The sequence below is a fragment of the Miscanthus floridulus genome, chromosome 1 (assembly GCF_019320115.1).
Source record: "Miscanthus floridulus cultivar M001 chromosome 1, ASM1932011v1, whole genome shotgun sequence".
Classification (NCBI taxonomy): Eukaryota; Viridiplantae; Streptophyta; class Magnoliopsida; order Poales; family Poaceae; genus Miscanthus; species Miscanthus floridulus.
The window spans coordinates 145,142,652-145,168,189 of NC_089580.1; the positions used below are offsets into that span (position 1 = coordinate 145,142,652).

At 45.4% G+C, this 25,538-nt stretch overlaps 1 protein-coding gene across 1 annotated transcript; it reads right to left on the reverse strand.

Annotated features, from left to right (window-relative positions):
* On the reverse strand, positions 1-24,200 carry LOC136464746 (F-box protein PP2-B10-like). The gene is made up of 3 exons (XM_066463700.1): positions 24,003-24,200; positions 1,382-1,501; positions 1-444 (listed from the first exon to the last, which is right to left on the reverse strand). The coding sequence occupies exons 1-3, from the start codon at positions 24,198-24,200 to the stop codon at positions 1-3; spliced, it is 762 nt and encodes a 253-aa protein (XP_066319797.1).
* Positions 24,201-25,538: the final 1,338 nt, after the last annotated feature.

Below are 25,538 nucleotides of genomic sequence, written 5' to 3' on the forward strand. Positions count from 1 at the left end.
TCAGTAGACGGGCCTAAACTCGACGCCTTTGACAATAAGCCCGCGCTTCGGGTACCACCCCAGCACCTCGAAGCTCACCACCACCTCCTCCTCGCCGGCGACCGCGGTCTCCTGCTCGCCGCCGTCGCCGGGCGTGCGCAGCTGACCCATCTCCATCTCCACCACCCGTCCTCCCGCAGCCTCGGCGGCCTTCTCCTCGGCGCCGGTGCCGCGGGAGACGGCCCTGAACTTGCGCGCCTCGGCCTCGTCGGGATGGAGGCACACGGCGTGGGGCGACGCCCCCGCCCCCACGCGGCCGGAGGCCAGCGCCACCGTCGTCTCCTGGTCCGGGAAGCTCAGGCCGCGGTGCCCGTCCGCCAGGCCGTAGACCAGGTACGCGGCGTAGCAGGTAGCCGGCGTCAGCTCGGCGACCGGGAGCCGGCCGTAGATGTCCAGCGACGTGCACTCGACCAGGCCACGTCACGGAACCTGAAAAATTAAAGAAACAATTGCGCGTACGGATTCTTGCATTCAGTTCTTAGTATAACGTACAGGCCCGTCAGCTTTGTTGAAAAAAACAAGTCAAAATACTATTTTTACTGATTTGTTGTGAGAGAAAAATACTGTTTCGACTGAAAAAACAAGTTGAAAAAGATGAAGTATAAGAGAAGCGAACTGAGCCATAATCGTCAAATCAGAGTAATTAAGAAACCAATCGGATCAAAGATTAGCAGTCTAGATGTGTGTGTGTATACTACAGCTACCCACTAACTAATGCGGGTGACATTATAATTTTTTTATGGTCTGATAGCAGATGCAAAGAGGAGACGGCACTGATGTCGAGTTGTCAGCGTCGTCGAGCGAACACGAGGAGAAAATTTGTACATATTGAATTGTTTTTACCAACAGCATCTTGAAATTTAACCAGCAGCTCAGGTGTACGGCACTATCGAGAGCATAGTGCAAGGCGACAAGCTAGTAACCGTCCACCCTGGAGGTTGACCTGCTTGCTTGCAGACCCGTGCCGTGCGTGTGTCTATATCACTTGTTATTTAAGCGCAGTAGTAGTTGCGTTTGCTCGGCGTTGCCCGTAATTTCTACACGGTTTCAGTAATTTCTTCTGCACGATGTGCATCGGCTGAAAGAACTTTTACATTCTGTTCTGTGGATGCAATTAGTCCAAGACAGGTTAGGCGACGTAACCACATCACATCAGCACTACGCGTGTACTTGCCGTACAAGAACCTCATGAACACGATAATTTCTAGAGATGATCTTTAACAATGGTTTTATGCTTGTGCTCCTTAATGATTCCCCCAAACAAGCACTGTCTGAATTGAATTTCGCTGGAGGAGAGCGAGCGATGATGCTCGTGACTCGATCGTGAGAAGGAAGGAAGAACCTGGAGAGCGGGTGGGGCCGTCCATGTCCAGCTGAACTCGCCGTCGTGCCAAGGCAGGCTCAGCGCCCTCGCCGACAGCATGTAGCACTTGGCGCCGCTCGCCTTGTCCAGCCACATCCTCTGCACACGTACAAGGTCGATCGGGCAACCATCCACACGACATCCATATCCAGCTCAGCACGTAAGTGTGAAGGTGTGATCGATTAACCATGGGAATGAAATGAACGGAAGCTGCAAGCGGCGGCGTCGGCGACGGCGCCGGTGTCGCAGAGGCGGAGGTAGGCATGTTACATTGATCTTTAACCTAACTGGACCAAACGGTCTAGTTGGGTCTTTGATTCGCGTCCTGATCGGGGGTGCCCAGTCCACCATGACTGGAGGGCCCCCTGTCACCCTGCGCTATAAAAAGATGTGGGGACCGGCGGCTCTAATCACGAGGTTCGTCTGAGCCGAGCTCCCCACCGACAAATCCTAAACCTGATCTAAGTGAGGGGCGCAGCCAGTGACGGGAAGTACCTCCATCACAGCACTGCGCCGTCATCGATCTTCACCGCCGGCACCGCATCTCCGACACGTCTTCCCCGACCGTGGCTGCACGTACGCAGACTTCACCAACGAATCCGATGGAGGCCTCTGGATCTACCCCTTCCGCGGCGTCAGGTTCGTCAGACCTCATCCACCTCTCTCTGTCTCTCTATCGTTGTACTAGAACGTGTTCTAGATCTTTGTTTCATCAAGCACCCCGGCTAGATTTATGGTCCTAGCTATTCAACAGTTTTAACATTGGTATCAGAGCCAGGTTTAGGTATAGATCTAGCTTATCAGTCTAGATCCTTTCGGATATGAGAAAAGAAGGGGTCTCGGAAGAAAGTCGAACCCTAACCCTAACTGGGTTAAAGAAAAAAGGAGGGCTCGGTTTCATGTCTAAACCGAACTCTAAAACCCGCAATCAATTCGGGAAAAAGAAACAGTAAAACCCTAACCCTAACTTCGATCCCCATCCCAAATCGGTTCAATCCGAGCACCAAAAGAGAACCAAATCCAAAGGGGAAGAAGGAGAAAGGGTGGCCTACCGCGCCGTTGCGCAGCGATACTGCCATGTCGACGCGCGGGGAAAAGAACATCGAGCCGGGGCGCTGCTCGCCGTGCTCAGCCAAAGGGGCGCCACGGCTAGACCGCTCGACGGCGGCGCGCTCACCCGCTGGGGAGCGCACACGCCGGCGAGGGGGCCAGCGATGGCGCCATGGCTGCCCGCTCGCTCGCTGCGTCCGCTCGGTCGCCGCTCGCCTCGCTGTGGTGAGGAGAGAAGAGAGAGCGGCGAAAAAAGAGAGGTGAAGGCCGAATGGCCGCTAGGGTTCGCGAACGTGGCTCGGGGGCGGTTTTGTTCGCCCAAAGACGTCGCGCAGCCGTCCGATGTAGACGGACGACTCAGATCGAACGGACCGCGTCGCGGCCTAGGCGGGCGAGCGCGCCGCGGAGCTTTGCCGACCCAGGCCCACGTTGTGGCCTGGGTGGTAGCTCGCGCGCGCGGAGGCGATGGGCCGAGCCGGCTTTTTGCCGGTTTTGGACCAAAACAGTAAAGAATGAGCTCGGCTTCGCATTTTTCTTTTTCTAGAAAATTGAAAAATGGAAATTGGCTCAAAAGAAAATAGAAAAAGTATTTTTCCCTGTGGGTAAAATTCAAGAAAAAGAGTTCATTTATTCCGCTGTGTATTTAAAGATGTTATTTTCATTATTAAATTCGAACCAACGGGAGAATTTAATTTTAAAAAATGGATATGTTTTAATTGATCATAATATTGTTATTATTCTGACCAACGTTGATTAATAGCAATATTATGATGCTTTGTCATGCATTAATTCTATTTCTGCCCAACGGTGATGTAGAATTAGTGTAGAGAACAATTGTATGTTTTAATTTTGACCAACGTTGAAACTAAGGTGTGTAATTGTTATTGTTATTATTTATGTTCTCACACTATCTGAATTGTGTTTTTAGGCGGATACAACTTGATGAGTTGTATAAAAGAAATCCCCACTCTCAAAGGTGATAACTATATTGAGTGGAAGAAAAAGATTGACCTAGCCTTCATCTTGGCTGAGGTGGACTAGGTAGTCACCACACCGTGTCCCACAGAGCCTGTGGCACTGGTGAGGGAGACAAACGAGGCTAATACCGCTTGGGCAACTAGAGAGAGGGATTTTGCATCCCAAAGAATGTCATATGACCTTGAGCATATGAAGTGGGTCACTGTCAACAAGGAGTGCTTGGCTATGATAAAGAACACGATTAAGCCTGCAATTGTGGGCTCAATCCCAGAATATGACACCGTCATCGAGTATCTCGAAAGAATAAAGAGTTAGTTCAGTGACTCTTCAAAGACATATGCTACCCAGCTGATAAAGCAGCTGGTGACAGAGAGATACTCAGGTAATGGTGGTATAAGAGAGCACATACTAAGGATGAGCAATTTGGCATCCAAGCTAAAACCAATGGATCTGGCTCTCAAGGATGAGTTCCTTATCCATCTGATTTTTGCTTCCTTGCCAAAAGAGTTTGACACTTTTGTTGTCAACTACAACATACAACCCAAGAAGTGGGACATGGAGAGCTTCATGGCTATGTGTGTGCAAGAGGATGAGAGAATGAAAGCTGCCAATGGTGGCTCTATTAATTATTTGAAAGACAATAAGAAAAAGAATAATAATGTTAACTCCTCCTCAAAGTCAAAGGGAAAGGGTCCCATGCTGCATCAGCCTTAGCAAAATAAGTTCACAGTAGAGAAAGATCAATGTCTTTACTACAAGAAGATGGGACATTATAAGAAAGATTGTCCCGATTACCTAAAGATGATCATGGCAAAGAAAAATGAGAACATTATTACGTTCATAAATGAATCCCTGTATGTACAGTATTCGAAATCTACTTGGTGGATTGACTCAGGTGCAACTGTTCATGTTGCTAATTCTTTATAGGAATTCCGTTTGATGAGGACTACGCAAAGAAGTGAAAGACACATTAAAGTCATAAATGGAGTCCGAGCAGAAGTTGAAGCCGTTGGCGATCTTTCTCTAGAGCTTGCTGATGGTTTCAAACTTATACTTAGAGATGTTCTTTATGTTCCCTCGTTATAGAGGAACTTGATTAGTGTTTCATGTTTGGACAACGATGGATATGATTGCCATTTTGGAAATGGCAAATGTAAGATAACATTTAATGATGCATGTGTTGGTCTTGCTATATTACAAAATGAGCTTTATTTGTTATCACTACGTGATGATGAGAATATTGTATGCGATGATGGGAATGTTGCGTGTGATAATGTGAATGTATCCTCATCTGTGGATGTAAACAGAAAACAAAAGAGAGCTCACGATGCATTGTCAAAATTATGGCACTGCCATTTAGGCCATATTTCGAGGGGGAGAATAGAAAGACTAGTTAAGAATGATATTCTTCCTCCATTAGAGCTCTCAGATTTAAAACAATGCAGAGAATGCATTAAAGGAAAGTATGTAAAAAAAATTAAGAAAGATGCCAAACGAAGTGCAGGAATTCTACAGATTATTCACACAGACATCTGTGGTCTATTTTCTGTAAAGAGTGTGGATGGTTATGATTCATTCATAACTTTCACAGATGATTACTCCCGTTATGTCTATATTTATCCAATCAAAGAAAGAACAGAAGCATTGGATAAATTTAAGATATTTAAGGCAGAAGTTGAAAACCAACACAACTTAAAAATTAAGATAGTCAGGTCCGACCGTGGAGGGGAGTACTACGGTCGGCATACCCCATATGGCCAAGTTCCTGGACCTTTTGCAAGGTTCTTACAGAAGAATGGCATAGTAGCCCAGTATTCTACACCGGGCGAACCTCAGCAGAATGGAGTAACTGAAAGGCACAATCGTACCCTGATGGATATGGTGCGTAGTATGATAAGTTACTCCACCTTACCGATGAGCCTGTGGATGGAGGCGTTAAAAACTACCATTCATATTCTCAATAGAGTACCAAGTAAGTCGATGCCCAAAACACCATATGAGTTGTGGACAGAAAGAGTACCCTCACTAAACCACTTACGTGTATGGGGGAGTCCTGCTGAGGCTAAAGTATTTAACCCAAACATTGGGAAGCTAGATCCCAAAATAGTAAGTTGCCATTTCATTAGCTACCCAGAAAAGTCAAAAGGTTTTCGTTTCTACTGTCCAGATAGACATACAAAGTTTGTGGAAACGAGACACGCTGTCTTCCTAGAGGATGAAATGATGAGGGGGAGCATCGTAGCTCGAGAAATTGACCTTGAAGAGAAGCGGGTGTATGTGTCCACTCCAATGATTCATGAGCCATTTTTCTCACTACCTGCTGTCGCTGCACCGACAGTACAAGATACTATGGTGCCAACACCTGTTGTTATTCCGCCTGTGGCAACAATAAATGATGACGAGGAACCTGTTCTTCAGGATCCTATAGATCCAATTGCCAAACATGAGGGAGAGCAACAACAATCTCAAACAGAAGATGTGCCAAATATGGAGGCCCCTAGAAGGTCTCAAAGAGTTAGAAAATCAGCTATTCTTGCTGGTTATGAAGTGTACAACACTGAGGAATTTCAAATGGAGGATGATCCCACCTCATTTGAAGAAGCCATGAGAAGTGATCATTTATCAAAGTGGCTTGAGGCCATGGAAGATGAAATGAAATCTATGAATGCCAATAAAGTTTGGGATTTAGAGATAATTCCTAAAGGAGCAAAAATAGTAGGCTATAAATGGGTCTACAAAACAAAGCTTGACTCTCAAGGGAATATAAAGAGATATAAAGCTCGACTTGTGACAAAAGGCTTTACGCAAAGAGAAGGGATTGATTACAATGAGACCTTTTCTCCAGTCTCATGTAAGGATTCCTTCAGAATCATAATGGCATTAGTGGCACATTACGATCTAGAATTATATCAGATGGATGTAAAGACGACATTTCTCAACGGAGACTTGGAGGAAAATGTTTACATGGCACAACCGAAAGGTTTTGTCATGGAAGGAAAAAAATGAATGGGATACCACCTAAAGAAATCCATTTATGGATTAAAACAAGCTTCAAGACAGTGGTACTTGAAGTTTGATCAGATAATAAGAAATTTTGGGTTTAAAGAGAATGTAGAGGACAATTGTGTCTATACAAAGTTTAAGAATGGGAAGTTCATCTTCCTTGTCCTATATGTGAATGATATCTTACTTGCTAGTAGTGATGTCAGTCTACTACTGGAGACAAAGAAGTTTTTGTCCTCAAAATTTGATATGAAAGATCTTAGTGAAGCTTCGTTCGTTCTAGGGATCGAGATTCACCGAGATAGAAGTAAAGGGGTATGAGGACTATCACAAAAGGCATACATAGAGAAAATCTTAAAGAAATTTAGTATGCACAAATGTAGTCCCTCACCTGCTCCTATAGTCAAGGGCAACAGATATAGGGATTTTCAATGACCCAGGAACCAATATGAGATCGATCAAATGAAAGCGGTTCTATATGCTTCAGCTATCGGAAGCTTGCAATATGCTCAAGTATGCACGCGCCCTGACTTGGCATTTGTTACCGGGTTACTTGGCAGATTCCAGAGCAATCCTGGAATAGAACACTGGAAATTAGTAAAGAAAGTCTTACGTTATTTGCAAGGAACGAAATGCCTCATGATGACGTATAGAAGATCTGATTCACTCCATATAATGGGGTATTCTGATTCTGATTATGCGGGAGATGATAGAAAATCTACGTCTGGATATGTATTCACTCTCGCAGGGGGGGCTATTTCATGGAAAAGCTCAAAAATAAACTGTCACTACATCGTCCATAATGTATGCCGAGTTTGTAGCGTGTTATGAGGCAACGGGGCAGGCGAACTGGCTAAAGAAGTTCATACCCAGTTTGAAGGTGGTTAACGGCATCTATAGACCACTAAAGTTATACTGCGATAATAATCCGGCGGTACAGTATGCTCACAACAATAAGTCAAGTGGTGCTACCAAACACATTGACATAAAGTATTATGTTGTGAAAGATAAAGTCCAAGATCAAGTCATAAGTCTTGAGCATATAAGTACAGTAAAGATGCTCGCAGATCCGCTTACAAAAGGCTTACCACCCAACGTGTTCAGAGAACATATAGCCGGCATGGGTTTAAGGGAAAGCCTATAATTCCTGGACAAAAGGAGGCCCAAAGATAAGTATCTATTTTAGAACAGAGTAGTGTGTTGTAGCTGCTAAATCTATCGGCAATGGACCGTGATAATGAGATATGCTCTATACGCTAATCTATAATGGAATGAACAAAAGTAAATAATATGAAAGTGAAAGATGGAAAGAGATCAAGGGGGAAATTATTAGATTGATTTCTAACCTAACTGGACCCAACGGCCTAGTTGGGCCTTTGATTCGCGCCCTGATTGGGGGTGCCCAGCCCACCATGGCTGGAGGGCCCCTGTCACCCTACGCTATAAAAAGAGGTGCGGGCCGGCGACTCTAATCACGAGGTTTGCCTGAGCCGAGCTTCCCACCGACAAACCCTAAACCTGATCTAAGTGAGGGGCGCAGCTAGTGATGAGAAGTACCTCCATGACAGCACTGCGCCATCATCGATCTTCACCGCCGGCACCGCATCTCCGACACGTCTTCCCCGACTGTCGCTGCCCGTGCGCAGACTTCACCAACAAACCCGATGGAGGCCTCTAGATCTACCCCTTCCGTGGTGTCAGGTTCATCAGACCTCATCCACCTCTCTCTGTCTCTCTATCATTGCACTAGAACATGTTCTAGGTCTTTGTTTCATCAAGAACCTCGGCTAGATCTATGGTCCTACCGATTCAATAGTTTTAACAAGGCGTCCTTGCTTGCCGTTGACTTGTTGGTCACCGTCGGTCCCTGTGGGAGGAAGCGGCGCCAGACGTGGTCAGAGTCTACGGCAGTGCGAAAGGCCGGGGAGACAGCGGCGCAGCGGCAGGCGTCGCGCGGGGAGGTGAGCACGATGGCGTGCGCCAGGCAGACCTCCAGGAGGTCTCCCACACCTTGGTCACCTCCTGATTTTTGGCCATCGCCGATTCATTGCTATATCTCTACGACTAAAACATTCATAACTATTCCGTCCACAGGTGCGACACTAAAGGTCATCGCTCTATCAGAGATCGTGCGAAGCCCATAGCTACACAGATGAAAGGCACCGCCACGTGGGACCGACAACACGTTTTAGGGAAGTCATTTCGTAGGAAACCTCACCATCTATCTCGTGCGGCAAGTCACGCCCAGCCTTCCCTATGTCGCGATCCACCTCGCCGACCCCTCCTCTCTCACTCCCAGCACCAGTGATTAGGGTTGCTCATCTCGCTCCCAGGAACCGCCGCCGGACGACCTCGCCAATCCGCTGCCGACGTGCTACTACCGGACGTGACACAACGCTTGCGACCCCTGTGCCCACGACCACAAAGCAGCCACATATCAGACGGCCTACACGGTGATCCGGCGTAGCCTCGTCCACCCCGAGCCGCAAGCCCGTGATCTGGCACGGCCTCCTCCGACGTCGAGGCCGTCCTTGAGCCGTCATCCATGGCCATGATAGCCGGATGAGATATGAGAGCGGAGAGGGATCCAGAGGAGGCTTGCTGATGTTGGCGAGGCGTCGTGCGGTTGAATCACATGGCACGGAGTCCATGACCAACGGCAGCGGCGCCAACGGAGGACTGGTGCAACTTGGTGCCGTGACGATGGAGGCAAGTGCTAACTCCCTCGCTCCTTCTATATATATGCTTGATTGACACATATACCTACTTATGCAATTCTTAGACAGTTCCTTGATTCGTCCTTGCTTAGATGCTGCTGACATCTCGTAATTTGTTGTTCAGTCTACTTATGAAATTTCTAGACAGTTCCTTATTGGTTCGTTCTTGCTTAGATGCGAGTGTAGGTAATGTGTTTGGAAAAATTCTCCTGACTCTTTTTGTTTCGATTCAGCCATATGCAGGCAGCTAGATTGCCGTAATCTCATATGAATTATACAAGCTGTGTGATAGTATAGTTGGATCTAGGTTCGAAGATTTTGATTGATGCCATGTTGTTCTTCAATAGCTTTCTTCAGATAATACAACTTTCCCTGAACTCTTGTGGTACTCATTGTGCCTAAGTTGTGATTGCTATTGGCAAGCAGGACCATAAAAATTGAATATACTGTGTGATTGATGAGTTGAACAGTATAGGACGTACTTACAAAATAGTCGATTGGTATACATATTTAGAAAGCAAGGTGTAAAATTCTACAACTTTCAGCATTCCCTGAACCATCATAGTTTTCTGACACGTGTAAAAATATCATAATTTTTTTAGTGTAGTTAAAGAATATTTTGACACTGCTTCATAATTTTCTGAGTTTAGTTTAAGAATATTTTGATCTGCTTGCTTAATGAGATTGTTTATCGCTCTTTCGATGCCAGTGATAAACTGCATGTTTTCAGTAGCAGTGGCAGTGCTCCCAGTACCTTGGTGTCAGTGGCGATGGTGTGCTCCCTGCTTCACACTCTATACGACCTCCCCACACGAGGTGGGGTTACAAATGCTCTGCTTTGCCGTGAATTTAGAAGTTATGTGCTCTGTGATCTGAAATCAAACCGGCCGAACTTGGTTGTCAAATTGACATGCAAGTTATAGACTAGGTGATATTTTTATTTTTGTTGAGCCATGTTGAGAATATATTCAGCTAGAACAGATAAGCACAAACTTCATCTTGGACCGCATCCCGGCGGACGATGGCGCGCACAGCCTCTCTGTCCTGACCCCGGTGCTCAGATCTACTGAGGAGGAGCGGCTCCAGCGTGGCTGCTGGAGCGGGGCCTCGACACTGACATGACGACAAGGCCACATCGAGCCGTCACCCTCTCCGTCTGGGTCTCCCGCGCGGAGGTTTCCATTCGAGCAGGAAGACCACCACCATGGAGGATCTACATTCAAACACTAGGATCAACGTGGAGGTACTAACTCGCAATTCTGTTTGTTACATACAGAGACCGTACCTAAGTCAACACTAATAAAAACTTTCAAAATACTGTAGTCCCACTAATATTGTCATCACTTACCATGATTAGATTTATGTACTAATGACTAGTGAAGATGTTGCATCATTGGGACCATAAGAAGTCACCAAGACCCATCAGTTGTTCGACTGGGCTAAGAAATCTGATAGGGGTTTGCTCTTCATAGATGAAGCAAATGCTTTCTTGTGTGAGTAAGTGAATACAAAATCTTTAGATACTTTTCTTGTACCCATCTTTGATTCACATATTTGTTGATCTCCATTTATTCAGTGAATGGTATCAATTAAAGAAATATACAGTGTGAGCGCATGACTGTAGATCAAGCCTGAAGGAACAAATATACAGTGTAGAATATCTGTCCATTAGATCTGTTGTGATCATGTAATTGTGGAACAAAACTAATTTGTATATATGTCTTCAATTAAAGGGAGAAGTCATTTTGCAGCCACTCAATTACCATCTCGTGAGGTCATCACAGCAACATTGATCAATTTCACGGCCACTCGATTACCATCTCATGAGATCATCATAGCAACATCAATGAATTTCACTTGGGCGAAAACTGAGATATAAGGTGAGGGACTATGGGTCATCACAGTTTGTGTCACACTATTTGAAAGGACCTAGGATGCCACCTAGAGGGGGGGGGTGAATAGGCATTTCTGAAAATTAACACCTTTAAATACGGAAACAATTAGAAAATATAGTTTCCAAAATGGAAACTCCAAATAAAGAGTAGTACCACCCCTCATAAGTTAGCCACAGAGTATATAAGGTATAAATAATGTATCTAGAAGCTATAACCCTGCAACACAAAGTTAGAACTGAAAATAAATATTTTCAGCACAGAGTTCTAATACCGGACGTGTCCAGTATGCACAGTTTCTACAGAGCAGCCCCGAACTTGCTCCTTTCGATTTCTATCTTCAAACTAAACTGTAGGTACCTACTAGAGATATCAATATACACAGAGAACCTGCACAAGAGCTAGAGCAACACAAATATCAAATGAAATGCGAATTGAGACACGATATTTGTTTTACCGAAGTTCGGACTCGTTCGAGTCCTACTCTCCATTGAGGGGGCTGCGGGCGACCCAGCGAAGGTCTGCCCTAGAGGGTACCACGAAGGTCACTCTAGCTGAAGTCTTTTCCAACTCCTTTTCCTCCTTCCACTAAATGATTCCGAGGCGGTGGAATCGACCGTTACAAACTTTCCGAGGCACACCACAACCTCTTGGGTGCTCTCCGGCGATGCCTAACCGTCTAGGACCAAAGAGTCCAAGAGTAACAAATGCGAATCACGAGATTGACAATATGCACAAGTGCTCAAGTGGTTGGATTGCCCTCTTTTTGAATTTCACTCAACCCACAATTTGATTTGGTAAATTTGATCAATCACTCACTAAGAGAGGATTGGGAGAGTTGGCAAGGCTCAAAAACATGTGTGCGTATCAGTAGAATTAGCAGCCTCCAAAGGTGGAGGCTTGGGGGTATTTATAACCCCCTTGGAAAAACTAGCCGTTTTATAGCCGTTGCAATACCAGACACGTTCGGTATGACTTACACGGCGTCAACGGTAACTAAGTTATAGTGAAGTTGTGAGGCGTCGGAACTCCCGATGAATGCTGGAACTCTCGACCATCGGAACTCCTGACTCACGTCGGAACTCCTGACCCTCAGCTAATTTGAAAAACATGTAACTCAGTTAAAGTATGTGAGGTATCGGAACTCCCAACATATGTCGGAACTCCCGACCGTCGGAACTCCTGACCGTCGGAACTCCCGACCCTCAAGGCTTTTGAAAACTAGCTGTTGGCCTCTGGTCATGCATACCGAACACGTCCGGTATGAATACCGAACACGTCCGGTATGACCAGGACAGCGAACCCTCCAGGTCAGTTAAAGTGCGAGACGTCAGAACTCCCGACCCATGCAGGGACTCCCGATCGTCGGAACTCCCAACTTATGTTGGAACTCCCGATGAACCAACCCAAGAACAACAATTTTAGCACTACTGGGTAAATATCGGACACGTCCGGTATCAATACCGGACACATCGTCCGATATTGCCAGACCAGCAAACATAAAGTTAGCTCTTTTGTCACTCAAATACTCAAAACTCACATGGGTTGACTTGAGCACTTATGAAACATTATCTATCAACTTGATGCATCCCTCTTAATAGTACGACATACCTATTAAACTCAAGATCAAAGGAAAAATGAATTTATACCACTTGAGTTGATCTCTTTTGAATTGATGCTGTCCCTTCCAATCTTCATCAAGTAAGGGTTCTAACATGTTGATATTGATCTTTTCACTTGAGCATAGCCATCTTGAGCATGTGACTTGATTCCATTCATCAAATTTGAATAATCCTAAATATATCAAGTCACTTCCATCAAACACTCCAATAGTGATTTGATCCTCCACAAAAACGTGGCCATCATAGCTTGATTAGTACCTCAACTAAATGCAAGTACTTCCTTCTTCAACCTAGCTAGGTTCTTTGGCCACCAAACCGTCGCTTGCCCTTCACCCTTGCGTAGTACCTCGAAGCCTTTCCTTGCTATCTTCACCATCTCAAGCCATCATGTTACATCTTGTGTTGAATCATCCATTCATGTATTGTTATCTTTTTCATTTCAATTTAGCAAGCTTCAAATATGAGACCAATCCATATGCAATCCCTTATGTCTCATTAATTAATTCTTACAAGCTTGCTTTCACATAGTACATGGAAATCCCATAATAATTAAGCCTTTGCATGAATTCCATTTGCATTGTTGCCTTGTGCTTGAACTAGATTGTTTACACAACAACACATCATTTTGGCTTTCATTAAGTACCTGTGAGATAACCTATTACCTGTCCACACTTAGCAAATGGGTTAGTCCTTTAATCACGTTGTCATTCAATCATCCAAAACCCACTAAAGGGCTAGATGCACTCTCAATCTCCCCCTTTTTGGTGATTGATGACAACTTGATTAAAGCTTACAAAATGATATAAACATTTAAACTTTTGGGTTCAATGATTTATGAGAGACTCCCCCTTAATATGTGCTTATGATTAGAATTCACAAAATGACCTCAAATGTCAATTGCACATACTAAAACATATAGGAGACTCCCCCTAAATCATTGCATCCATAGGGTGCATGTGTGTGTGACAAAGTGAAATCATGACGCATATGACAAGATATATCACACAAGAATAAATATAAAGGCATCACATCAAATATTTTCATTCTAGCATGCATAGTCCTTATGAAAATAAATATAACACATGTAATTCACACATAGCACTCATTACATATTTTCTCAAGTCTACAAGCCACTAATATATAAATAAAGATCATGTCTCAAGAGATACATAGATAAAGCATAATTAAGTCTCATCTCTCACATGATACAATCTCTCTCAAATCCAAGATACATCAATGAAGCTCAAAAACAAGAAACTACAGCCTGCAGTACATATCTTCAGGTACAAAAGATAAGCAAATGAAACTATCCTGAAGCTTTAATCAGTCTCTCTCCCCCTTTGTCATCTATCACCACAAAGGTCCAACAATGACATACTAAGGACAAAGGGGCTACAAGCTGTCACTGAAAGCTGAGATCACTCATCATCATCATCATCTCTACTAGCATCCTTGTCATCTGAGCGTGTAACACCGGCTGGACGAGAACCACCCGCACCAGATAGGTCATAGCCACCAAACCCGTAGTAGCCGCCAACACCTATGAGGTCACTCCACCAATCTGTAGCATAGTCATCTACAGTACTGGGACGTGGCTGAGAGTGAGTAGGCATACGAGCCTAAAGTGGTAGAGTGTCAGGGTGCTCAGGTGCCTGCTGCTGCTGTATTTGAATGAACTCAACATACTCTCTATCATATCTAGCCTGCTACTGCTCCTCAGTCTTAGGCTCACTAGCTGCCTCATCTAATAGTGGAGACCAAGGAGGATCAAGCTCAAGTCTAGAAGCAATTTGCTTCAAGGTTCGAGTGTCCTTCCTCCTAGCCTCCCTCTCCTTCTGTTGTCAAGTCTGGATGTCTCGGCACATCCCAAATATGGAGCTAAAGAGCCTGTGGATGGGCGAGAAAGGATTGCCACGGCGTGAAGAAGAACGTGAAGGAGCACGTGGTGGAGGTGAAGCTCCTGCTGGTGCACCACTCCTAGGTGCATCTGCCTCTGGTGCTGCTGTAGCTCCTCCTGGTCCTGCTGGAGGTAACCCTGTCTCAGGCAGATCTGCAACAATCTTTAGGGCCTTGTGAATCTTGTCATACTCGAATGTGTGCCCTGTCATCTGCTCAATCATATATATGATATAGGGAGCAAATCCACATCCCTTAAGTGGCCTCTCTCCCACACTCCTGATCTCTAACCAAATGAAGTCAAATACGCTGAAAGGCCAAGCATCAGGTGCCATCCTATGGAGTAGGTTCCTGGAGTAATCTACAATGTTACCCTTGTCTCCACCCTTGCAGTCAATAGTCTTCCTGAACATCCTGTCTAGGTATCTATAAGTGGGGTGAAGACCTAGAACCTTCCCCATAGCTCCTCTCTCACCACCTGGAGGGTACATGTAGGTGAGCTGCTCAAGAGGTAACACCTGCTCGGTGTGAATCCTGTCCCTCTAGAGATCATCCTCAGAGAAGCCAAGCTAGGCGGCAAATACATCATAGTCAACACTATACCACTAGCCCTCAAGCATCCAGTGCATCCACCTCTCATCCTCCTCAACGAATAGAGTAGCATAAAACTGAGCTACTACCTCTATGTTCTAGTCATGCTGGAACTCCATGATCTCATAAACCCTAGTGCGCTGGCAAATAGCAATGGCATGATCAACTGAGGCCTTCTGCAACTCTCTAATGTACTACTAGTCAATCCACTGAGACCTAGCAATAACTGGGTTCCTGGTGAGAATCACACTAGAGTAGAAGTCCAGGTGAAAAGCTGTCTAGAAGCGGTGATCATACTGAACCTTAGGTAAGCCTCTTAGATCAACCCTTCACTCATCTCTAGCTTTCCTGGTCATACCCTTTCCCCTGTAGTCAACTCTGGGAACATAAGAGGGCACATTGGGCAAACATGTCTCAAGGAGACCATAATGCATCCCTTGACTAGGCTGGTGCTGAACTGGAGGAACTGTCTCCTCCTCAATCTCCTGCTCCTCATCTAAGCTATCACCATCTGATCCTCTGTCAGTGCTCTTCCTCTTTCTTTCTTCTCTAGACTCCACTCTGAACTCATTAGTGTCAGTGTCAGAAGAAGAGCTCCCCGACCCCTCTGCATACTGAGGTGCTGCACTAGAGGCAGCCTTGGTAGACCTCCTGCTGGTCGGCTTGAATCCTGGATGCATTTCATGTCTCGCCTTCTTATACTTCTCTAGTGCTGGATCATGCCTATGCTTGGATCTAGGCTCTTGTCTTCCACTCATGTTAGCTGCCCTAGAAAGAAGAATACAAAATCGATTTCAAATCCACAGTGAAGATCCTTGATCCTTGCTGTAGGTGTACTCCAATCCTTCTTCCTTCTCCCCTTCTTCCTTCTCCTTGCTTGGTGTGAACAAAGACGACAATGGAGCGGCAATGGGTCCAGTAGAGAGCCAACACCCCGTAGCTATGGCAGTGGATGAGGGAGAGCCAAAGGACAGAGGGCTCACGGCGAGGAGGCAAGGAAGAGTGAGGGCGAGGAGGCACGGTCGACGGTGAGGGCAAGTGCGGGAGTGCAGCGGCGCTGCTAGGCAAAGGGATGAAAAGAAAGACTGGGCCACAGAACTAGGCCGAAGAGGTACGCTCAGTTTTATAGCCCCGCTCATACCAAACACGTCCGGTAGCATACCGGACATGTCCAGTATACGCGGACTGTCCTAAATTATTCCAAAATGTGTTTTCTCTCTTCCAATCCATTTTTCTATTATTTCTCAGTCCAAAAAGGTATCTCATCTTGATCCAAACTGAGTATCATCACTTTTCTTATCCAATGTCATAAAATGATTTTCTCTTATCCAAATATTTGGCATAAACAAGATTTCACTTACTTGAGAGAGATAGAGAGTGACATAGTAGATTGTGGACTTAAGAAAGACATGTCATGTGTGATTAGCCAATCAAACAATCAAGGAGAGCTATAATCATCACATGACAAGGCTAGGTCACAAAGACCAAGATTCAAATAGTTTTTCAAATTCACACCACCTACACATGCTAGTTATGGGTTTTGAAAAATATCTCTCCAATGTCACACAAATGCACATTCTAACATATACATGGCCTTAGATGCACTTACAATGTATGTATGTAAACACATACCTTTGCCTTGAGCCCACAAGAATACCACTAAGAAGATAAATAGCATGATGATCTTTATGTTAACCTCAATTGCCAAATAATCATGCCAGATACATTTTCATCCAAAGAACTACAAAGAATGCTAGATAAATTTGTTAGTCCACAATGGTGAAAAATAGAAACTTAGCTCCCCCTAAATAAGTGTCGCAAGTGATTTGAATGACTTTTATCAAGCACTTTATTCTATTAAGGATTTGGGAGTCAATTTTCTATTTTGAACCACAACCAAATAATTTGCCATATTTACAATTGAGTTCAAGAGATGCTCACAATCCACTTAGTTTTGATAAAACACAAGCTTCTAAGTAAGTCAAGGATATATGAAAATATATGGATCAAAGACTCAGTTGTAATTCAAATTATGTTCTGGTTGTTACAATACCGGACTCGTCCGGTAGGTATACCGGACACGTCCGGAATACTCATAACAGAAACACTTACTTTCTGTCCCTGACCATACCGGACACGTCTGATAGTAATACCGGACACGTCCGATAGGTGCAGGACAGAACCAATTAATTCGCTGCTTGTGATTCTTCATTTGACTCTAGTATTATTGTAAACTTGCATCTCAATAAATGAATTGGTTTACTAGAGAGCCGTTAAAAGCATCATATGGCAAAATAAAATTCTTTTTAATTAAATTTAATTAGCCACTTTCATTATTTCACAAATGTACCTATTTGTGAACTATAGAACACGAAACGAATAAAGTGGCTATCCTAAAAAGTTTAGATACTTGTTACCAATGGTGAGGATGAAATATATGATGTGTTCATTGAAATATCTTCGTGTCAACCATATAAGGGATTATGATAAGAGTTGGTTGATAGATTGAGTGAATATTGTCAAATCGCTTGCTCAACCACCCCGAAGCCTTCATCTCATCACCAAGTACCTACATCATTATCCTAAGCACACTTTGGTACCCAACTTTTGTTGGGTCCTTTTGAGTTAGTCAACAAGTGCTTAGGCACCCAAATGGCTCTAGCACTAGTTTGTGGTGAACACATCACCTTGCTAGTGCAAACTCCATTTGTGGTCTTCCTAAGCTTATCATTATAAACATATGTGTTTGGCTTAGGAGCATTACCATTTGGGCATTTATAGCTTAGATGCCCCTTTCTTCTACAAGCATAGCATATGCGGCCTTTGTTTGCTCTATGCTTATTTTGCTTATATGGACATCTATCAACCTTATGGCCCATCTCATTGCATTCATAGCATCTTCTTGTTGCAACTTGGGCTTCCTTTCTTGCCTCTTTGTACATTGGGCATTTCTTGGTAGGATGCCCCAATTTCTTGCTCATGAGACAAGCACTTTGTCCATCACTCTTCATTTGCTTGGCCTCCTTGGTAGAAGCTTTTTGATTGGTGGCTTCAACCTTGTTGGCCCAACTCTTGTGTGGACACATAGCCCACTCATGTCCATACAATCCACAACCATAGCACGGCCTTTTTCCATGTTTCTTGCTCTTGGTTGTGTTGGCCTTGCTTGAGATGTGATTCTTTTGTTGGGCTTTGGAGGAAGCAAGGTTTGAACCCTTCTCAAGCTTCTTCACCATGTTGTCACGGTTATCTTGAGAAGGTTGTGCTTTCTCCTTACCCTTCAATCGAATCACATCTTTCTTTAATCTTTCCACCTCTTCTTTGAGCTCTATGTTTTCTATGAGATTTAGCTCAATCGAAGTTTGGCTTGCTTGAGGAGCACACTCATTAGTACAAGAAACATTTAATTGAGATGGTGTACTAGTGAGTGGATGTGTGAGAGGTTGACAAAATTTTACCGATGTGATCACAACCTCATGAGCCACCTCAAGCATGAAGCTTGATTCTACTACTTCCTCATGAGAGCACTTTAGATGAACATAATTTGCTTGTAGCACATTATATTTGCTTGATAGTTCATCTAACCTTGCCTTCAGCTCAAAGTTTTCCTTCTCTAGTTGTGAAACACTAGAAGAGGAGTCAGTAACTAAAGCATGCTCAATTGACAATTTTTCATACCTTTCACTTAGAGCCTTTAGTTCTTCCATCTTGGAGATGAGAAACAATTCTTGCTTTTGAAGTGATTGCTCTTTCTTCTCAATCTCTTCTTCAAGCTCATCGTTCTTTTCAACTATCTTCATGATGATGAACTTGTCTTTGCGGTTGAGATGACCAAGGTTGTAGTTGTCTTCAACTTCAACATCACTCTCATCTTGATCATCTACTTGTGCTTTCTCCTTTTCTTGATCTTTCTTGTTACTCTTTTTCTTGCTTTTCTTGGCCATGAGACACAAGTGATGAGTATCATGAGATACTGAGGTTGACTCATCACTTGGTCGCCACCGGGCTTGAGCATCATTGCAAACAGCAGCTTGCTAGTCTGCTGCCTCGGCCATACCGGACACGTCCAGTAGGCATACCAAACACATCCAGTACATGCAGGCAGACAACAGGTCATGCGCTGCTTGCACTTCTTGCTCTGGCTCGGCGCTCTTGAGGTCTTGCGAGGCATCTTCGCTGTATGATGACACAATGGACATACTTTCCATTGACTCGATCTCAAGTGCATCATCACATTTGGATTTTTCATATAAATAAAAAAGTCTAGTCCAAATGAGATGAGCACTCTCCGGAGGTGGTTGTCCATTGAAGATTGCCTCATCTTGAACCTCTACACTCAATGTACTCAAAATGACATTAATAGCTTGAGCATTGAGTTGCACGCATATCTCTTCCTCTTTTGACAAATTTTTGTAGTTGCTCCAATCAACTATAGGAAGAGATATGCTTGCCTCAATAATATGCTCAACAAGAGGACTAATATCTCTAAAAGCATTGAGTACATGTATTGATCAAGTTAGAAAGTTTGAACCATCATTTTGGAGAAGCACCAGCTCCAACTCGATAGGCGTCGACATCCTTTTCTCACGGCGGTGAAGCTTTAGGTGAGAACCTTGCTCTGATACCAATTGAAAGGACCTAGGATGCCGCCTAGAGGGGGTGAATAGGTGTTTCTGAAAATTAACACCTTTAAATGCGGAAACGATTAGAAAAGGGAGTTTCCAAAATGGAAACTCCAAATAAAGAGTAGTACCACCCCTCACAAGTTAGCCACAGAGTATACAAGGTATAAATAATGTATCTAGAAGCTATAACCCTGCAACACAAAGTTAGAACTAAAAATAAATATTTTCAGCACAGAGTTCTAATACCGGACGTGTCCGGTATGAATACCGGACGTGTCCGGTATGCACGGTTTCTACAGAGCAGCCCCGAACTTGCTCCTTTCAATTTCTATCTTCAAACCAAACTGCAGATACCTATTAGAGATATCAATATACACAGAGAACCTACACAAGAGCTGGAGCAACACAAATATCAAATGAAATGAGAATTGAGACACGATATTTGTTTTATCGAAGTTCGGACTCGTTCGAGTCCTACTCTCCGTTGAGGGGGCTGCGGGCGACCCAGCGAAGGTCAGCCCTAGAGGGTACCATGAAGGTCACTCTAGCCGAAGACTTTTCCAACTCCTTTTCCTCCTTCCACTAAATGATTCTGAGGCGACGGAATCAACCGTTACAAACTTTCTGAGGCACACCACAACCTCTCGGGTGCTCTCCAGCGACGCGTAACCGTCTAGGACCGAAGAGTCCAAGAGTAACAAATGCAAATCATGAGATTAACAATATGCACAAGTGCTCAAGTGGTTGAATTGCTCTCTTTTTGAATTTCACTCAACCCACAATTTGATTTGGAAAATTTGATCAATCACTCACTAAGAGTGGATTGGGAGAGTTGGCAAGGCTCAAAATGTGTGTGTGTATCAGCAGAATCAGCAGCCTCCAAAGGTGGAGGCTTGGGGGTATTTATAACCCCCTTGGAAAAACTAGCCGTTTTATAGTTGTTGCAATACCGGAAATGTCCGGTATGACTTACACGGCACCAACGGTAACTAAGTTATAGTGAAGTTGTGAGGCGTTGGAACTCCCGATGAATGCTAGAACTCTCGACCGTCGGAACTCCCGACTCACGTTGGAACCCCCGACCCTTAGCTAATTTGAAAAACATGTAACTCAGTTAAAGTATGTGAGGTGTCGGGACTCCCGACATATGTCAGAACTCCCGACTCACGTCGGAACTCCCAACCCTCAAGGCTTTTGAGAACTAGCTGTTGGCCTCTGGTCATGCATACCGAACACGTCCGGTATGAATACCGAACACGTCCGGTATGACCAGGACAGCGAACCCTCCAGGTCAGTTAAAGTGCGAGACGTCGGAACTCCCGACCCATGCAGGGACTCCCAACCGTCGGAACTCCCGACTCACGTCGGAACTCCCGATGAACCAACCCCAGAACAATAATTTTAGCACTACTGGGTAAATACCGGACACGTCCGGTATCAATACCGGACACATCGTCCGATATTGCCAGACCAGCAAACATAAAGTTAGCTCTTTTGTCACTCAAATACTCAAAACTCACATGGGTTGGCTTGAGCACTTATGAAACATTATCTATCAACTTGATGCATCCCTCTTAATAGTATGGCATACCTATTAAACTCAAGATCAAAGGAAAAATGAATTTATACCACTTGAGTTGATCTCTTTTGAATTGATGCCGTCCCTTCCAATCTTCATCAAGGGTGCTAACATGTTGATATTGATCTTTTCACTTGAGCATAGCCATCTTGAGCATGTGACTTGATTCCATTCATCAAATTTTAATAATCCTAAATGTATCAAGTCACTTCCATCAAACACTCCAATAGTGATTTGATCCTCCACAAAAACGTGGCCATCATAGCTTGATTAGTACCTCAACTAAATGCAAGTACTTCCTTCTTCACCCTTGCTTAGTACCTCGAAGCCTTTCCTTGCTATCTTCACCATCTCAAGCCATCAAGTCACATCTTGTGTTGAATCATCCATTCATGTATTGTTATCTTTTTCATTTCAATTTAGCAAGCTTCAAATATGAGACCAATCCATATGCAATCCCTTATGTCTCATTAATTAATTCTTACAAGCTTGCTTTCATATAGTACATGGAAATCCCATAATAATTAAGCCTTTGCATGAATTCCATTTGCATTGTTGCCTTGTGCTTGAACTAGATTGTTTACACAACAACACATCATTTTGGCTTTTATTAAGTACCTGTGAGATAACCTATTACCTGTCCACACTTAGCAAACAGTTTAGTCCTTTAATCACGTTGTCATTTAATCATCCAAAACCCACTAAAGGGGTAGATGCACTTTCACTATTCATTTTTTAGTTTATTTTCTGGCTTTGATGGTCACCAATTTAATAACACTGGTTGATTGTGTCTCATTAGCAATGCAACACCAAGAGATGGTCACAAAGTTATCTCTGCACCACAAAATGCATGTGGGAATTTATTTAAAGTAATAATTTTTTTTGAAAGTAAAAAATGCATGTGGGAATGACCTTTATCTATTTTTTGAACAATCTGATGTGACAGTCACAAAGCATCTATCCACATAGACATGAACATAAATGCTACAATTTAGCTCTCGGTATCTAGACTTTATTCCCTCATAGTACACTAGACTTTTTTCTATGTTTATTCATTAAATTTGTCTATAGTAACTCAATTATATTATGAATATTGCCTGGAGGTAGGTTTGCGGAAACTTTAGGAAAAAGAACACAGATACATCTGGAAGTGTTATATTTGCCTGGCTATAGTCACAATAGGTCATGAATTGTTTTTTTTTCTGGTGCAGTTATTGTAACAACTTGGAATTTCACACAATCAAAAATACGAACTTTTTAAAATTTTTCCTGCAAATGTGTGGAACATGTAGTCGCTAGGTCAAACCTAAGTCAACCAAGGAGACATGACTAATAAATTGGTGCACACATATAGATATGATTGTAGGAGAGTGCCCGTGTTCTTGAGTTGGTTTTGAGTTGAGTCTTGTTTGAAGTTTGGGGTGCACAAATCCATAGTGAAATTCCTTTCAATCCCATCTTGAATTCCCCTTTGGATTCCCTTTCAAATTCCCTTAGACCTAATTCATATAAATGGAAAAGTCCCTTTTCCTTTTCCCCTCAACTCCTCTATTTGAATTCCCTTCAAACCCCTTTTGAATCCCTCCCAAATTATCTCTAAGTCATAAAAGGGAAATCCTTTCCCTTTTACCCCATCTAGACCAGCCCAGCTCAACCCCTCCATTCCCGTTCCCGTTGGCCCAACCCGCATGGCAAGCCCAGTGTGTCCCTCTCCCTCTTCTTGGCCCAGCGGCCTAGCAATGCCCCCGCCTGGCCTGCCTCGCGCTTACTCCTACAAAGGCCCACGTGCGTGCGGCCCAGCTTGCCTCCCGACGCGCAACCCACGGCCTAGCTCTGCACCGCTGCCCCGTAGGCCCACTCATAGGCCCCTGTAGGCCCAGCCGCCACGCCCTAGGTTGAAACCCTAAGCGTGCGTTGTGCGCTCGCGTCGCACCCGGGTCCCCGCCGCCGTTTCCACGCGTGCCCATGACCGTACCCCAACGCCTCGACGTCCGTACTCTAAGCCCCAGATTGGTCGCCGCGTGTCTCGGTCGTCACATCGAACGACACGGCCGCCAAGACGACCACAGGAACCCTAGCCTCTGCACCTATAAGAGACCTAGCCACCGCCACTCCCTTCTCCATTTCCCAGCGCCGCTGCCATCCCCTTCCCTCCTCTCTGCACGCCACCGTGACCGAGCACATCACCGAGCCAGCACCGCATCGACCACCCCGAGCTTCCCCGTTGAGGCGCCGTTCGCCATAGCTAGAGCGGCCAAGGCCATGTCGTGGAGAGCCACCTCGCCGCATAGGGGGCCGAGCCGCCCTTCCCAGCATGCGGCCTCAACACGCTCCACTCCAAGCCCTCGTCGTCCTCACTGGTCGGCACCTGCCTCCACACCCGCGACCTAAGGCCACTGTCAGTGCGAGCCTTTGCTCTAGCCCTACTCTTCCTCGTGGAGCGCCTCCTCAAGCCAGCGTGTCCACCTCTTCTCCTCGCCATGCCGCAACGAAGCCAGGCCGCAGCTACTCGCCGATGATGCCCTGCTCATGACCGCACCCACGACGCTATCCTCGTAGCGCCTTAGGACGCCTTCGTCCAAGCTCGCCATGGCCACCTCGACAATGGACACGGCAGCCACACACTGACACCCCCATACGAACACACCTCACCATCTAGGGCCACGATGCCGCCCACCGTGCCTTCGCCTCCGTTCTGCAGCACCTGCTCCCCGGCGTCCGTGACCTTCACCGCCTCTGTGTCATCCTTGCCGCACCATTGTAGGACCAGCATGGCTGCGATGCTGTCGCCTAGCGTGTCCGCGACGTTATCGTCTAAAACACCCGCTCGCCGCGCCTTCGCCATGTCCGCGCTGCAGCACCTCCACCACACTTTGCTCCTCTAAGCCCATCTTGCCTTCTGCTTCCTCACCGAGCAGCAGAGCATCATCGCGGGCTCCTTCACCTCCGTCCTGTAGCAACTGCGCCACGCCATCTTCACCACAGCATCGAACCCTTCACTAGTGCCGTTCCCAGCTCATCATCACCTTGTCGACCACAGCAGCCACTGTCGGTGAGCCACCGTAAACCAAAGCCACCGCCTTTCATCCTTCCCGTTGTGTTCCTGCTTGAGATCGGCCGTCGTGCCAAGTTCTATGTCTTGTAGGAGGGTTGCGCCTTGCTTCTCCCTTAGCGTGGCTGCCCTAGCCGCATCCTCGATGTCCTACAGCGCCCCTGCGCCTTCCAACTCGACCACCCGCCAGGAGCAGTAGCTGCCAGACCACACCGACCCGACCTGGCTGGCAGTAGCCAGCTCTCGGACAGCTATAGCCACGTCTAGCTAGCTGTAGCCACGCTGGACAGGCCAGCAGCTGGGTAGCAGTAGGCCATAGCCAGCCAAGGGTGGCTGTAGCAAACCACAACAGGCCTGAGCTAGGTACAATTAGCCGTAGCTCATCCTGGCGCTCCGCTGATTACCCGCAGCGAGCCTCGCCTTCCCCGCCATCTTCAAGGTCAAACCTTTCAACCCCGTCAACACCATCATCGACGTCGACATAGCTCCTGCTTTTCATTTTATTTATACTTGTCATCTATACTCATTCATGCATGATCTATCTATCTATGCCTGTGCCGTGCCTTTGTGCCGGTCTATCTCTTATGTTATGGTGTCTATCTCTTGTGCTATGGAAATGTGCTACTCCTTTGACCGTCGTTTGTGTGTTGGTTTGTTGTGTGTTTGTGTTGTCTGTCTATGGACCGAGCCTTTGAACTAGTCGAGGGATCGTACCTCCTTCGAACATTTCAGTCGTGGGTTTGTCTCGCTGTGACCGTGATGCCGAGCGTAACTTGACCCCTCATTTTTAGTTGACTTCATAGTGCTATGTTCGTTGCCCCCTCCTACGGCTCTAGGACATGGCCACCATGGGCTCAATATCGGTGCGCATCCTACCCGCACATGATGCATGTCATACCCCACATGATTAGCAAGAAGTGTGCATGCGGCAAGCCCCTCTTCTGGAACTCTACTACATATACGTAGGCCTTCACCTTCCCAAGTATGTCTTTCTCCATCAACATTTTTCCCGTCGCCTCTAACTTTGTTAACATTCATAACTATTGCCTCGTATACCCTTATGCCCGTCGGACGATGAGATGTTCCCTTTCCAATTTAAGTGAAAGCAATTCCCTATCCGGCTCAGCTTCG

Coding starts and splice junctions, on each gene's coding strand:
- LOC136464746 (XM_066463700.1), bottom strand. CDS start 24,200: ATGGCGAAGGCGCGGCGAGCGGGTGTTTTAGACGATAACGTCGCGGAC. Junction 1,502..24,002: donor TCGTGGCCCTAGATGGTGAG/GTGTGTTCGTAT, acceptor GTACGTGTGCAG/AGGATGTGGCTGGACAAGGC. Junction 445..1,381: donor CGGCCCCACCCGCTCTCCAG/GTTCTTCCTTCC, acceptor GGCCTGGTCGAG/TGCACGTCGCTGGACATCTA.